Raw genomic sequence first — 17,861 nt, 5'->3', positions numbered from 1 at the left:
GACAGAAGTGGTTTCGTCTTACCATGAACATTTAGTGAGGACCAGTTATATGAGGATAATGGTTGAAAAATGTGTGAAGTACTCCTACTGACAGTATACAAATGACAGTATACAAATGAAACTTGTATACTGTCAGAGTTAAGTGGAGACCTTGACATTTTAAAGTTTGAGAACTACTGATTTAGACCAAAATGCAGGTTTAAATTGAATTCTGCAATGAATCTCTGTATTAACGATTGAACAGGATTTTTTACAAGGCTCCAATCAATTGTATCACGATATATACGATACCTCTGAAAAGGCATATCGTGGAGACATTGTATCGTCTCAACGATAATTATCACCATATCGCCCACCCCTATCTTTAACTATGCTAACCTTTTTAAACGTGTCCAGGCAGAGCGTCCCGGCGGCAGACACCCGTCGTAGGAAGAGGAGCAGGATGATGGGCTCCATCAGAACCCCCACCTGCTGCGCCCGCTCCTCCACCGCCGTGGACTGAACTACAACTCCCATGATCCTCCACCGCCGTGGAGGGAACTACAAACTCCCATCATCCACCACTGCTGTGGACGGAATTGCAATCACCCATGATCCTCCCCTGCTATGTAGACTGAACTACAACCCCCATCATCCACCGCTGCTGTAGATTGAACTACAGCCCGACCCATGAATCAGTTTGGGCAAGGGGGAAAAAAATCCATCATTTCACATTTTGTTCAATGACATCGGTATTGGCCGGTATGCAGCCGATGTGTCCCGATTTCAAAACCACTTTCAACCCGGTGTCCTGGTTTTCGGCCATGTCATTAGGCCCATGGGAGAACATTTTCAAAGGTTTTCAAATAAACATAGTGATCTACGAGCCCCCGACACTGTCAATGAGCTTGTAGATGGGCTGTATTTGATTGATATTTTTCAATAGGGCTCGATTGAATGAAAAGTAAACATAAACGTTTAATTTTGTTTTATCAGGTGAACAATTTTGGAGAAAAAGATTTATATATACTATACTGTATATCGGTCAGATCGTCAGAGGGTAATCGTTGGACTAGTCTAGGACTCTCCAAAATGAGAGTTGGCATCAGATCCAAACAACTGATCCAACAGATCCAAACAATGCTGTTGGACAGGGACGTGCAGAGAATTTTAGAGAGGCAGGGGCTGAAATTTCTAAAAGGTCCTTTTGGTGAAAATATCAAAAATAGCAGACCTCCAAGCTCACAACGCGCCGGTGAGCTTGGAGGTCGGCTATTTTCGATGCTTTATTTCTACACAGCGAGGGCAATTCTTTCAACATATGATGATGGGTTCAAGTTCAGGAGAGTTTGGACACTTTTGGCACTTTTTACAGGCGGATAAAAGGGCAGGGGCTCAAGCCCCCTTTGATGTGTGCACGTGCCTGCTGTTGGACCCCTCAGGCCCTGACAGATGGACCCCGGCCCCTGGCTCAACCTGACCCAACACTGTGCTCGGCGTGGCTGCTAAGACATGGCTGCAGCATTCGTTGGCCTCAAATACACCCCGGTCGCATGCATATGCCACAACGACTGATGGACGACGGAAGGATCAGTGAACACTTTCATCGGGTTGAAAGAAAATGACATGGACGCGTCCACGGGACATTTCCTGAGTGGATTTGGAGAGCGCTTTGGACTTCATGTCCGGAGGGTTCACGCACACGCACGCGCGCGCGCGCGCACACGCACACGCACACACACACACACACACACACACACACACACACACACACACACACACACACACACACATACTGATGATGCCTGCAAAGTTTGAACCTATCATCATCCATTGTTGTGCTCAAACGTTGCGTCATCTGCGTTATCAGCACACATAGCCTGTAGCTGAAACAGGTCTTCTCATGGTAACGATTTAATCACGTGATGAAATGAGCAGGTTGTCAAACACCCACCAAAATAATAATATTTGAACTGGGGACCCCTCACCCTGATAAGCACTTGGAATGTAGGAGTCGAGGCATTCAATTTTGTTGATAAATATTGTGGAAAAATAGCAAATGTACAAGCTCACAACGCCTCGCAGATTTTCACAATGTTTGCCCCTTTCTTATATTATTTGACAATTTGGACAATTTCTGACCAGTTTTCATACTACACTTGAAACGCAAAAAGAGAGCGGTGAAAAACGTGATGCTCAACACGCTCATACCATAAAACCATACATGACAGAAATACACAGTGGTGGAAAGAGTACTCAAATGTTTTACTTAACAGACAACTTCACCACTTTTCAACCTATCTTCATATACTGTTAGTGCCAGTAATTGGTCCTCACTATTGGTCCTCACTATTACTATTTTCCTGCTCAAGTAGGGCTGTGGGTAGTTCAGAAATCCGTCTACCAGTGACATCATCAATGGGGAATTCAAGCTAATAGAAACTGTATTCTTTTGTTTTTACTATATTATCGTGAACATTAGTGAGGACCAATTATATGAAGATATGTTGAAAAGTGGTGAAGTCGTCCTTTAAGTAAAAGTATATAAATACATACAGAAATTCTCTGTTTACAAGTGAAAGTCCGGTATTCAAAATGTATGTAAAAGCACAGTACAAGTATTGGCATCAAAATATACTTAAAGTACAAAAAGTAAAAGCACTCAATACAGAATTTGCAGCTTTCAAATGTATAAAAAAATCACGGATGCGATGCACTGTGAGCGTGTAGATCGGCTAGGCAAGGTTAAAATAGGGCTGAAGAGGTTAATGTATAGGACAGGCCTATTATATTTTATAATAATATTAAATCTACAAAATAACAAGTAACTATTTCTTTTTTATATATGTATAATTTGTAGAGGAGTAAAAAGTACAATGTTTGCCCCTGAGGTGTAGTGGAGTTGAAGTATAAAACATTTAAAATAAAAGTACCTAGAAATACTTGAGTGAATGTTCTTAGTTTCTTTCCACCTCTGAAAATACATGACAGAAAGGTCTTTAAACGTAGAAATGCAGGACACGAAGACGCAAACAAAAAAAGATCACCTAACGATATGATGTCTCATTATGTGTCATGTCCAGGCTTCAGCCTTTGCGCGCGCACGCACGCACGCGCACGCACGCACACACACACACACACACACACACACACACACACACACACACACACACAAAATAAATGTACGCTCCAAGTCAGTATATCTTAATAACTTCACGTGACTTTTTCTAGACAGTGTGCAAGCAATGGAAAACACAAGGGGGAAAAGTACTGTATGCAATACAGCACCGACAGGTGGCGATAGAGCACACTGTACAGAGTACTATTAGGGTGACCATACGTCCTCTTTTGCCCGGACATGTCCTCTTTTAGGGGGCTGTCCGGCCTGTCCGGGGGGGTTTTATAAATTCCTTCAAATGTCCGGGGTTTCGCGCATATCACAGTTAAAGCACGAGCATTTACAATGCACGTTCAATGGTTCGTTTGGAAACACACTGTGAGAGGCGGGTTTCCACCCCTAACCCCGGAACGTGTATTATTCATACTACTCTCTGCCTGCGCTGCGCAGCAAGAGCCGTTGGCCGCCGCGTCCACGTCCATGGACGCGGCCGCGAAAAAAACGGCCGTGGACGCGAGGCCGCGTCCACGGACGCAAACGGCCGGCCGTCCCGGCTGTGGACGCGGCCGTGGACGCGGCCGTGGACGCAGACGGCCGGGGACGCGGCCGTGGACGAGGCCGCGGACGAGGCCGCGGCCGTGGACGCAAACGGCCGGCCGTGGACGCGTCCATGGACGAGGCCGCGAAAAAAACGCAGCAAAAAAAAAAAAAAAGGGTGTCTATTGTATGTATTTTTTGATGGAGAATTCAAATATGACCTTCTTTTTTGCATAGGACAACTCTAACATGCATCAATTGGTATTTTATAATTGCCAATTGTACCCTATCCATCTAAAAAACAAATTGGATGTCTATTGTATGTATTTTTTGATGGAGAATTCAAATATTACCTTCTTTTTGGGATAGGACAACTCTAACCTGCATCAATTGGTATTTTATAATTGCCAATTGTACCCTATCCATCTCAAAAACAAATTGGATGTCTATTGTATGTATTTTTTGATGGGGAATTCAAATGTTACCTTCTTTTTTAGATAGGACAACTCTAACCTGCATCAATTGGTGCATCAACCTACTATCTATCTATCTATCTATCTATCTATCTATCTATCTATCTATCTATCTATTTATACTTCACCTTTAGTCCAGAAGAGAGTTCAGTCTCAGGAACTTGCACACATGGAACTGTGTCATGACTGTGTCATGGAGCTAAACAGGGCTATGTTAAATACTCACAATGAGTCTGATGGACCAATCAGAGTGGTGGTGGGGGGAGGGATCAACAATAGACAGAAACTGGATAATGCTTTGTTAACTGTCCCACCTAAGTCCCTGCTAGTCTGAACAAACATCACCTTCCCTCTCATAACACTACTACTACTACATTTATATAAAACTGCTCTTGCATTTGAATTCAAGTCTGACACAAGTTAAGGTTAACTTAGGTAGTATTTCCTTTTGCTGGCTTTTAGGGTCTGTGTGTCAGTGTGTAGGCTCACAAATTATTATAATTGTCATTAAGTGACTCTATCTATCTATCTATCTATCTATCTATCTATCTATCTATCTATCTATCTATCTATCTACCTATCCATCTATCCATCCATCTATCCATCTATATTTATACTTACTGTTTACATTTTCTATAAATATTTATTTCTATATAAAACTCAGTTGTGTGGAGTTATTGTGTGCCTTTTCTTGTAGCTAAAGAGTCCATTTGTTCACTAGACATTAAGTCAAGGTTACTATTTTGAGTTGAAGCTAAGTGTTTTATTGCTTTGTGGTTTAACATGATTTAAAAGGCAAATTCATTGTTATGGTTACTTTAGAAGACTGCTTTTGCATTCATGAGTTAAAAAGAGAGCCAAGCTAATTCAAGGAGTTACGTTAAAGGAACACAAAACATGACCTAACTCACAGCTGCCATTGGACAGACAGTTACAACATACTCTTATCTTTCACAGAACAGACAATTATCATTTATTTTATCTATTTGCTGCTCTAGGGGAAATAGAGCATTATATCAGCCTATTCAATTGATAATGACCAATGGGTGCCAGTTTCTAAGTAGTTAAAGCATATTAACATAACAATATATGTGGCCTAGACATGGATATTGCCCAATCAACTCGTAATCTACAGAAATGTCCACCACATCACACAGTATAAAACCTAGTAGGCTTAGTGGATTACCTATGTTAAATCATGTCAGGTTAGTTTGGTTCAAGGTTCAAGTATAATAATTTATGAGACAAAAATGTAAACAGCACAAATGTACAATCACATCTAGGCTAGAATGATAACAAAGTCCTGACTACTCCTTGTTATTGTGGTCCTAAATACTACAATGATTAGTTTGGATGCATTGCTTCTATCATGTACAATTAAAAATAAATACATTACATACATACAGAAATCTGCCTTCTCCTGTATTGTATTAGTGACATTCATTATAAATAGTAAAATAACAGGACAGAGCAAAAAAGGCCTCTGTTGTGTCTTTATCTGATCACATGCAATCAGACACTCACACTGCACAGCAATACTTTATTACAGGCTCAAGCCCACAGGGTAAGAAGACAATACATTACAAAGATAATAATAAAAAAAAAACAACAACAGAGAGTACATTCACCAAGCCCCACCGGAGCTAAAGAGGCACTCATGCCAGTGTCCCCTAACGGTAGACGTGTACCTGACAGAGCTTTCCCCACATTGGTTACAGATATAAGGTTTCTCTCCGGTGTGAATTTGTTGGTGTATTTTGATATGTTCCAGTCTAGGAAAGCTCTTTCCACACTGGTCACAGCAATAAGGTTTCTTTCCAGTGTGATTTTTCTGGTGTGCTTTGAGATGATGCATATCACTGAACCTTTTCTCACACTGGACACAGCAGTATATGGCTTCTCACCAGTGTGGATTTTCAGGTGTCTTTTCAGAGCCGTCTTCAGAGTGAACCTTTTCCCACATTGGTGACAGCAGTAAGGTCTCTCTCAAGTGTGAATCTTCTTGTATTGTACGAGGCTAGATTTTACAGTGAAACGTTTGCCACAGTGTTCACAGCAGTAAGGCTTTTCTTCGGTGTGAAATCTCTGGTGTACTTTCAGAGCAGCCATTAAACTGAACTTTTCCCCACATTGGACACAGCTGTATGGTTTCTCTCCTGTGTGAATTCGTTCATGTATTTTGAGATAAGACAATCGAGTAAAGCTTTTCCCACACTGGTCACAGCAATAGGGCTTCTCTCTAGTGTGAATTCTCTGGTGTTCTTTTAAAATCCCCTTTTGAACAAATCTTTTCCCACCCTGGTCACAACAATAAGGTTTCTCTCCAGTATGTGAACGCTTATGATCTTTTAATTGTCCAGACCGAGCAAAATACTTCCCACATTGTTCACAGCTGAATGGCTTCACTCCGGTATGAATTCTCTGGTCTACTTTGAGATAATAAATTGAGCTGAAGGCTTTTTCCACATTGGTCACAACAGCACTGTCTTGGTTTAACTGAGGACAGCACAGGACAGGGAGAGAAAACACACACCTGATAAGAGCCAGATTCACACATTGATCAGCATTTAAGTAACATCATCATTATTATTGTTGAGTCTGAAAAGAACAATACAATGTGATAGATCTTTACACATCTGACCCATAACATTATTAGCAATTCACATGGTTACTATAATAGGTGAGTCTTCTAGCTTTTTAAAAATGTAATATTTCATTAATTCTTTCTCTTACTAAGTGGAACATCCCACTTCTTAATTGTATATTATTTGGAAAGGGTTGAGTAGCAAAATGTTTGCCATAAATTCAATGCTGAGTTGCATTTGTTTTCCTACATTTTCCCCTTCAATGTATTATTACAATGTATTTACTATTTCTTACTTAGGTCTACTTAACTTTGTATTTTTACATTATTATATTGATCAACATTAACACATAGTGTGTGTTAGGTTAGGTTAGTTGCAGAGTGTCCACAACTGTCCAGAATACACTGTACATCATTTCAAGACTCCAGACTTCAAGTGAAGATGAAATCTCTAGACGGCACCAGCGGCAATTCTGATGAACAGGTGGAACCCAAAGACCATCAAGATCTCTGTAAGTCACAGACTGAGTAAGTCTCCAGATAAACTCACACACATCAAAGTGTTTAAACATTACTTTTATCATTCATGACATAATATCATGTTACTGTTACCTACATGCCTTTATATGGGGAGAACCAAGCAACAACTTTGACCCGATGATGATTTTGCTTTTAATAGAAAGGAATCCCTTACATTGTTGTATGTTAAATTACTTTCTGATCTGTTTGTGTTCATTATAACAGCCACAGGAAAGATACATTGTTTCAGATTGTTCCAGAGACTGATGACAGACCCTGGATGTAGCTCTGTCAGGTACACGTCTACCATTAGTGGACACTGGCATGAGTGGCATGAGTGCCTCTTTAGCTCCGGTGGGGCTCGGTGAATGTACTCTCTGTTGTTGTTTTTTTAAATTATTATCTTTGTAATGTATTGTCTTCTTACCCTGTGGGCCTTGAGCCTGTAATAAAGTATTGCTGTGCAGTGTGAGTGTCTGATTGCATGTGATCAGATAAAGACACAACAGAGGCCTTTTTTGCTCTGTCCTGTTATTTTACTATTTATAATGAATGTCACTAATACAATACAGGAGAAGGCAGATTTCTGTATGTATGTAATGTATTTATTTTTAATCATTGTAGTATTTAGGACCACAATAACAAGGAGTAGTCAGGACTTTATCATTCTAGCCTAGATGTGATTGTACATTTGTGCTGTTTACATTTTTGTCTCATAAATTATTATACTTGAACCTTGAACCAAACTAACCTGACATGATTTAACATAGGTAATCCACTAAGCCTACTAGGTTTTATACTGTGTGATGTGGTGGACATTTCTGTAGATTACGAGTTGATTGGGCAATATCCATGGCTAGGCCACATATATTGTTATGTTAATATGCTTTAACTACTTTGAAACTGGCACCCATTGGTCATTATCAATTGAATAGGCTGATATAATGCTCTATTTCCCCTAGAGCAGCTACATAGTCTCAAATAGATAAAATAAATGATAATTGTCTGTTCTGTGAAAGATAAGAGTATGTTGTAACTGTCTGTCCAATGGCAGCTGTGAGTTAGGTCATGTTTTGTGTTCCTTTAACGTAACTCCTTGAATTAGCTTGGCTCTCTTTTTAACTCATGAATGCAAAAGCAGTCTTCTAAAGTAACCATAACAATGAATTTGCCTTTTAAATCATGTTAAACCACAAAGCAATAAAACACTTAGCTTCAACTCAAAATAGTAACCTTGACTTAATGTCTAGTGAACAAATGGACTCTTTAGCTACAAGAAAAGGCACACAATAACTCCACACAACTGAGTTTTATATAGAAATAATTATTTATAGAAAATGTAAACAGTAAGTATAAATAAATAAATAGATGGATAGATGGATAGATAGATAGATAGATAGATAGATAGATAGATAGATAGATAGAGTCACTTAATGACAATTATAATAATTTGTGAGCCTACACACTCACACACAGACCCTAAAAGCCAGCAAAATGAAATACTACCTAAGTTAACCTTAACTTGTGTCAGACTTGAATTCAAATGCAAGAGCAGCTTTATATAAATGTAGTAGTAGTAGTATTATGAGAGGGAAGGTGATGTTTGTTCAGACTAGCAGGGACTTAGGTGGGACAGTTAACAAAGCATTCTCCAGTTTCTGTCTATTGTTGATCCCTCCCCCCACTACCACTCTGATTGGTCCATCAGACTCATTGTGCGTATTTAACATAGCCCTGTTTAGCTCCATGACACAGTCATGACACAGTTCCATGTGTGCAAGTTCCTGAGGCTGAACTCTCTTCTGGACTAAAGGTGAAGTATAAATAAATAGATAGATAGATAGATAGATAGATAGAAAGTAGGTTGATGCACCAATTGATGCAGGTTAGAGTTGTCCTATCTAAAAAAGAAGGTAACATTTGAATTCCCCATCAAAAAATACATAGCCTACAATAGACATCCAATTTGTTTTTGAGATGGATAGGGTACAATTGGCAATTATAAAATACCAATTGATGCAGGTTAGAGTTGTCCTATCCCAAAAAGAAGGTAATATTTGAATTCTCCATCAAAAAATACATCCAATAGTCATCCAATTTGTTTTTTAGATGGATAGGGTACAATTGGCAATTATAAAACACCAATTGATGCAGGTTAGAGTTGTCCTATGCAAAAAAGAAGGTCATATTTGAATTCTCCATCAAAAAATACATACAATAGACACCCTTTTTTTTTTTTTCGCTGCCTTTTTTTCGCGGCCTCGTCCATGGACGCGTCCACGACCGGCCGTTTGCGTCCACGGCCGCGGCCTCGTCCACGGCCTCGTCCACGGCCTCGGCCGCGTCCACGGCCGCGTCCACGGCCGCGTCCACGGCCGTCTGCGTCCACGGCCGCGTCCACGGCCGCGTCCACGGCCGGGCCGGCCGGCCGTTTGCGTCCGTGGACGCGGCCTCGCGTCCTGCGATCCCTCCCTCGCGTGTATCAAAACAGCGGCGCAGTTCGGCCAGTGGAGACGCCCCTCTCGTTCCCCACTGGCCGAACTGCGCCGCTGTTTTGATACACGCCCCTCCCTCAGCCTGTCTCGCTTTCAGATCAGAGGCAGAGCAGCGCGAGCTCGGCAGTCGGCAGCATCGCGCTGCTAAAGCCAAACGAACGAACTGCAAACGCAATTAATGCTGTTTCACTGATGAAATGCACACAAAGTGCCAGTGACCAACAATGAGAAGCAGAGCGTTCTGCCAGCAAAGCTGGTACTCTTCTGTGTCTATTTAGGCATTTACAAATAAAAATTCTTCTGCTTCAAGCCCATATCAACACTGCAAAGTAGTCTACAAGACAGTCTGTGCGAGGTGAGAGCTCTTCCGCTAACTAAATTGACAGAATCTTTTGTACAACCTTGTAAAGCAGAACGGCGGTTTGGGTTACCTCTCGTTACAAAGCTGAACGTTCATACAGGAGTCAAAAGGCATACTTTATCAGTGGATCTCATTCTCTAGCCTATAGATTTGTAAAGGGTCCAATTGGAACCCCCTCAAAAATGAATACATAACTAATAACATAATTGAGCTGTAAACTAGTACTATAAATTATTTTGGGAAAAAAAGAAAAGAAAAAAAGATATATATATGTGTGTGTGTGTGCGTGTGTGCGTGCGTGCGTGCGTGCGCGCGCGCGCGCGTGCGTGCATGTGTGTGTCCTCTTTTTGGATTTTCAGAATATGGTCACCCTAAGTACTATGAATACATGAACTGAGTGATGGCAACTGTGAACGGTCAAAGTTCACATCATGTCCACTGTGAGTCAGTAGTAGTCAAATGAATAATAAAAAGGGAATACAATGGTATAGCTATGGTGGGATCATAATAGATATCCATATTTCAACTGGTGTCTTTTTTTTAGAAGGTTTTATGTTCTAAATCTGTGTTATCAGTTTTATAACCGATGGGCTTTCTTTTGAAAAGGCAATGAATGTATTTTTGCCTTTTTGTTCATTTTGTTCCTGTAAGAATCAATCTCTCTCTCTCTCTCTCTCTCTCTCTCTCTCTCTCCCCCCCCCCACCCCTTCTCTAGGCTACTAAAGTAAAATGTCACCAAAAACAAGTGTTGGGACTTGGGACAAATAAATATACAGTATTTAAGTCTACATGTATCTGGTGTACCTACTGTAGTTGTACCTATATTATTACAGGTATAAGGGTATAGGCTAAATTATGTTGCTTGACTGTATCTTTAAGTTGGTATTGTTGTGTAGTGAATTTGGTCGATGTAGAACGTACGTCAGTCAACAGTACATGCTGCGGATGGCAGGACTGTTGGCTGTAACAGCCAGTTTCACATGCAGCAGCCATTATGTCATCAATACTATGGTAATGTTTCATATCCTCCAGGTTGTTATTATTGGCTCAGTGCTGATACACTAAATGGAACAGAGCCTTAAGCACTTGAGCCCAATAGGCTCTATGCACTGCAGCCATATCGGAGAGAAATTGGGCCCTTTCCCTACGTCCTTCACAGGTGTTACAAAGAATACTAATCAAGGCTCTGTTCCATTCTGGTCAAACAGAGTCGGCTCTGCTACTGCACCAGTAGATCCTTGAGGGGGTTCCAAATGTGTCTGTTACTCTGAGAGTGTTCAAATGGAACCAAATGGACCAGTACAGGTTCATTTGGTTCCATTTGAATACTATCAGAGTTACAGAAGTCCTTGAAATTAAAAGGTTTGAAAACCACAAATGGAAATTTGACAACTACAAGTACAAGCTCACAACATGCGTTTTTTTAAATTTATTTGAACATTTCTGAAAATGTTTCAACGTTATCAACAGGTCGCTAACGTGATATGTTCCGAGAGTTGTAGTTCTGATTTTCTCTGTTTTATTTATAATGTTTGGGGGTGGAGTGGGGGAGGGTGGGGTGAGTCTGAAAGTTGATAAAATCTGAAGATATTTTTAAATGACTAATTTCTTTCTTTCTTTTTCACAATAAAAGCTTATGAGCTTTCCAAGACAGAGGCAATGTGGTAAAGGATTCCAGATTCGGTGGCATTTCACACATTCATGCAAAAGGGTGCAGGAAGAGTGGGCACCTAAACATAACAAATAAATAAAGAAAAAATGGATAATGGTGTGTAAAAGATTTAAACATTTGGGAAACAATAAACCAATTAAACTTTGTGGTTACTTGTTACCTTTCAGGATGAGATTTGTTTATTCAAGAGCAGAAGGACATTGTAAAAGTCGTCACTTTAATAATCCCCAAATCTTTCTTTGTCTACGGTTTATTCCCAATGGATTTCTTCATTTTATTTATGAAAACAACGTATTTGAAACAATGTATTATATCGAAATTGAAAATCGACTTTTCAGAGAAATAAATCTCTATTTTATTTTTAGGCCAAATCGAACAGCCCTAACTCCAAATACACAAGTAGATACAGTATACACCAGTGATAATCAAACTCAGGCCTGCGGGCCACTTCCGGCCCGTGGCACAATTTTGACTGGTCCACCAACCAATCACTCAATCAATCAAAATAATTCAATAAATATTAAAAGTTGATGCCAAAGACCTTATAGACGGATGCTTTCGCTTTAATTTTACCATCTCATGCAAATTCAATACCACTATGTTTAATTTGCCAGAAAACGGTCAGTTCAACAATGTTGTCATTTTCTCAACTGGCCCCTTGTCATTTTGGTAATGTGTCCCACACTCAGCTATTTGAGTATACCTGGTAATACATTACTGTACATCAGCTACAATCTGGGAACCCATTGGCATTCCTAATATAATATATATTATAACATAATTCCTTTCTGACTGAATGGGAAGATGGGGAAATAATATTTTTTTTTTAATTGATTACTTTCCGGAACCGGCGCGAAAGGTTCAGAATCTCCTTATCGTTTTAAGACCCACTCACAGGGTAATTAAACCTCAAAGATCACTAGTAGTAAGTAAGTAAATCTAGTGAATAAATAAATAATCATAAGAAACATCCCAACAGCAATTCTTCATTTAGCCCTTTTGGGAGTGGATCCACCATGCCTCTCTCTGTAAGAGCAATTTCTCAAGATCCCCTCTTTTGAAGGGGTGTACCACCTATATCCCTTGAAACCTGAGGTCGCAAATTTTATGTCCCACTGAGTTGAAATGTCTCACCACGGGCGATTTCTCATCTTTATTTCTAATGTTGCTTTTGTGTTCAGAAATCCTGATTTTAAGTTCTCTCTTAGTTTTCCCCACGTAACACAAGCCACAATGGCATTTCAACAAGTACACCACGAATTTAGTTTTACAAGTGACAATACTTTTGACATCAATTTTCTTTCCAGAATGTGGGTGTAGTATATGATCACTTTTGATCATAGCATTACAGTGCACACAATTGTGGCAAGGGAAGTTTCCCGTAGTTAAACATAAAATGCTTAGGAGGGACATAGGCCTAAACGTCTGCTCTCACTAGGGTGTCCCTGACATTTATGTGCAAAAATGGGGGGCTCCCTAAAAAACATGCCCAACATTTGGGTCACTGGAGAGTACATACTAGTGCTTTTTCACAGCGTTCTTAATGCGCACACATAAAGAGGAAAATGTTGTGTAAAATAACTACAAATACAAAATGTTACAAAATGGTCACTTTAACAAGGTACTATAATTATATTATATATTATATAATTATATTATACATTCATTACCCATGAATGTGGACAAAATAATCTTAGAACCCCCTCTCTTGGCTGGTTTAGGGGCCAACAAGTTAGCTCTATCTTTTACTGTAGCCTTTTTGAGCGGTGGTAAACCGCTCCATAGAGTGGCTGTGCGTGTATCTGTAGCCTTTTTCCTCAGCGTTTTGCCATAGCAAAACGTGTGTGTAGCATAGCCTGTACATCCTAGACTCAAATCCTAGTCTGAAGACGTTATGCAAGCACGAACACCGCTCACTTTACATTGGGTGTGATTTTTTACATTCATATCTAGTATTTTGTCACTATAACCTTTGGTTTTAAACCGCTCACACAGATATTTTGCTTGCCTTTCAAAGGCTCCATCTGAACTACAGATCCATTTTGTTCTAAGCAACTCACTATAGGGTATAGACTGCGTTTTAACCCCGAAGGGTGGTAACTTGAAAAATGTAAATAATTATTTCTATCCGTCTGCTTTCTGTAGACGGAAGTAGCCAACTCGTGTTGGTCTCTCTGAACCAGAACATCCAGGAAAGACACTGACTCTCCACTGTATTCTAAGGTAAAAGCAATCGATTGCATTCTGGAGTTGATATACACCTTGAACACCTTGAACTGTTGAACTGACCCAGAAAAAAATGAAAAACACATCATCAATATATCTGAAGTGAACCAACATTTCAGCCAAGGAAAAAATGGGTTTTTATTATATACAAAATCCTGCTCGAATTTACCCATGAATAAGTTTGCGTAGTTTGGAGAGCATGGACTGCTCATACTAACTCCTTGCCTCTGTAGATAATATGAGTTCTCAAATTTAAAATAATTCTTGTTCAGTACCAATTGGGTCAGTTCCACTAGAAAGTCAGTTGGGGGTCTCTCATTGGTTTAAAACATTGGTCAAGGCCTTCTTTATGAGGCACGTTTGTATAAAGGCTTGTCACGTCGATAGTACAGAGCAAAATATCTAAGTTCTGAATGTCCTGAATAGACTCCAATTTATTTAAAAAGTCGGTAGTGTCGTTCACAAAGGATGGAAGCTTAAATACCATATCTTTTATTTGTAAATCTATGAATTTAGGTCTGATGTCATACCGTACACAAATGAACCATATATAAAGAGGGCATTCAAGACATCTCGGTTAAGTTCTTACCGGACACCACTGCGGCGGGTCCCAATCCTAGAAACCAGTCCCTTAGAGTAGTATTTTACATACAGCAACTTCAAAAGCTAATATAATCCAGAATGGACTGTGTACTAAGTGGTGCTCAGATCCGTAAGAAGTTCATCGACTACTTCCATCGCCACGATCATGACCATGTTCGCTCGTCGTCCACCATCCCGCTGGACGACCCCACGCTGCTGTTCGCCAACGCCGGCATGAACCAGTTCAAGCCCATCTTCCTTAACACGATAGACCCCTCCAACACCATGGCCCGCCTGCGCCGCGCCGCCAACTCTCAGAAGTGCATCCGCGCCGGCGGCAAACACAACGACTTGGACGACGTGGGCAAAGACGTGTACCACCACACCTTCTTCGAGATGCTGGGCTCCTGGTCCTTCGGGGACTATTTCAAGCGCCAGGCCTGCGAGATGGCCCTGGAACTGCTGACCCAGGAGTTTGGGCTCCCCGTCGAGCGTCTGTACGTCACCTATTTCGGGGGCCATGCCGAGGCGGGCCTGGAGCCCGACCTGGAGTGCAAGCAGATCTGGTTGGGCCTGGGGATGGACGAGGCCCGCGTCCTGCCCGGCAGCATGAAGGACAACTTCTGGGAGATGGGGGACACCGGCCCGTGCGGCCCCTGCAGCGAGCTCCACTACGACCGCATCGGAGGGAGGGACGCTTCTGACCTGGTCAACATGGACGACCCCAACGTGCTGGAGATCTGGAACCTGGTGTTCATTCAGTTCAACAGGGAGTCAGAGACGGAGCTCAAGCCACTGCCCAAGAAGAGCATCGACACAGGCATGGGCCTGGAGCGCCTGGTCTCCATACTGCAGAGCAAGATGTCCAACTATGACACCGACCTCTTCACGCCATACTTTGATGCCATTCAGAAGGGAACAGGCGCCAGGCCTTACTCGGGTAAGGTGGGTGCCGAGGATTCGGACGGTGTCGACATGGCCTACCGCGTGCTGGCCGACCACGCTCGGACCATCACCGTCGCCCTCTCGGACGGAGGAACGCCCCACAACACGGGACGGGGCTACGTGTTGAGGAGAATCCTGCGGCGTGCTGTGCTGTACTCCGCTAAGCTGAATAAGGCACAGCACCAAAGAGGAGGAGGCAAAGAAACCTTTGCCACTCTGGTGGAGGTGTTGGAAGCTCAGAAAGGTTTCTTTGCTTCCCTGGTGGACGTGGTGGTTGAGTCCCTGGGCGACGCCTTCCCGGAGCTGAAGAAGGACCCGGACGCGGTGAAGGTCATCGTCAACGAAGAGGAGGCACAGTTCCTGGAAACACTGAAAAGAGGTTGTGTCATCCTGGACAGGAAGATTGAGAGCCTGGGTGCCAGCAGGATCATCCCGGGTGACACAGCGTGGTTGCTGTACTCCACCTACGGCTTCCCCCTGGAGCTGATCGTCCTCATCGGCGAGGGGAGAGACATGGCCGTCGACACGGCCTCCTTCGAGAAGGAGAAGACAACAGCCCAGCTAAAGTCTCAGGGTAAGGGTGTCGGTGACCAGGAGCACATCATGCTGGACAGCTGTGCCATCGAAGAACTGAGAAACACCAACGTACCTGCCACCGACGACATCCCCAAGTACGCATACACCTCGGACGACGGTGGCAACTACGTTTTCGAACAACGTTCGGTCACAGTCCTGGCCCTGCGGCGCGAGCGAGCCTTCTGCGACGAGGTGACCACAGGCCAGGAGTGTGGCGTAGTGCTGGACCAAACGTCCTTCTACGCCGAGCAAGGAGGTCAGACCTTTGACGAGGGCTACATGTTCAGGGACAGCGGCAACCCCGACGACAGGGCAGAGTTTATAGTGAAGAACACGCAGACGAGAGGAGGTTACGTTCTCCACGTGGGCACAGTCCATGGAACGCTGAAGGTTGGGGATCGCGTCACCTTGCGCGTGGACGAGACTCACCGAAGGCCCATCATGAGTAACCACACCGCCACCCACATACTCAACTTTGCCCTGCGTGACGTCCTGGGAGAGACCGAACAGAGGGGTTCCCTGGTTGCCCCCGACCTCCTGCGCTTCGACTTCACCTCCAAGGGCGCCCTGAGCACGGACGAAGTACGCCGCACCGAGGAGATCGCATGTGCCACGATCCGAGATGCTAAGCCTGTGTACACCTTGGATGTCCCTCTGGCTAAAGCCAAAGCCATCCGAGGTCTACGCGCCGTGTTCGACGAGACCTACCCCGACCCAGTGCGAATCGTGTCTATTGGCACCCCCGTCCCGGACCTGCTGGCCAACCCCAGCAGTGATGAGGGATTGCTCAACTCCATAGAGTTATGCGGAGGAACTCACCTACGTAACTCGAGCCACGCCGAGTCGTTCGTCATCGTCTCGGAGGAGGCCGTCGCCAAGGGCATCAGACGCATGGTCGCCGTGACGGGAGCCGAGGCCCAGAAGGCCCAGAGGGAAGCCATCGCCCTGCGTCGGTCTCTGTCAGCGCTGGGTGAAAAGGTGAAGGCTCAGACCTCACCGAGCAAGGACGTCCAGAGAGAGATCGTCCGTGTAACGGAAGCCCTCGGCGCGGCGGCTATCTCCCAGTGGCAGAAGGACGAGATGAGGGAAGCTCTGAAGGCCTGGAAGAAGACGATGGACGACCTGGACCGCGCCCGCAAGGCCACCGTCCAGAAGAGAGTCCTGGAGAAGACCAGGGAGCTCATCGACGACAGCCCCAACCGACCGCTGCTCGTCATGGAGATGGAGGCCGGGGCCTCGGCCAAGGCTCTGAACGAGTCGCTGAAGCTGCTGAAGACCCGCTCGCCGCAGACCGCCGCCTTGCTCTTCACCGTGGACCAGGACGCCGGCAAGATCACCTGTTTGTGCCAAGTCCCGCAGGACGCGGCCGACCGGGGCCTGAAGGCCAGCGAGTGGGTGCAGGAGCTCTGCCCCCTGCTGGAAGCCCAGGGGGGCGGCATGGACATGTCTGCCCAGGCCACCGGCAAGAACACGCACTGCCTGCAGGAGGCGCTAAAGATGGCTGACGAGTTTGCGCGGCTCAAGCTGGGAGAGAAGTAGGACACCGGTTCCTCAGGGTCCTGGAACGACCAGGGGGTCCAGATGGAATTTGAGAGTGTACAAATGGAACCATTATTTACTACATTTTAAAATACATATTTTACAAAAATAAATAAATCAATGTTTTAAACAAGTCATTTTTCAAAATAATTTCATAAATAATCAAATGAAAGATCAAACACGACACATGTGCATATCTCTTTGTATGGGCCGTTCTGTCCGTGATGCTAGTTATTGCCATACATGGCATTCCGT

The 17,861-nt window shown here is 43.4% G+C and overlaps 1 protein-coding gene across 1 annotated transcript; it reads left to right on the top strand.

The window, feature by feature from the left end:
* Positions 1 to 14,645: 14,645 nt before the first annotated feature.
* On the top strand, positions 14,646 to 17,606 carry LOC308296720 (alanine--tRNA ligase, cytoplasmic-like; the record flags this gene model as incomplete). The annotated part of the gene is made up of 1 exon (XM_080740048.1): positions 14,646 to 17,606. One exon carries the CDS (start codon positions 14,646 to 14,648, stop codon positions 17,604 to 17,606), a length of 2,961 nt encoding a protein of 986 aa, XP_080596174.1.
* Positions 17,607 to 17,861: the final 255 nt, after the last annotated feature.

The sequence above is a fragment of the Nannobrachium achirus genome (genome assembly GCF_963921795.1).
Source record: "Nannobrachium achirus genome assembly, chromosome: 13".
In the NCBI taxonomy this organism is placed as follows: Eukaryota; Metazoa; Chordata; class Actinopteri; order Myctophiformes; family Myctophidae; genus Nannobrachium; species Nannobrachium achirus.
The sequence above is the reverse complement of the archived record's forward strand: the minus strand, read 5'-3'. Positions and strand labels throughout refer to the sequence as shown.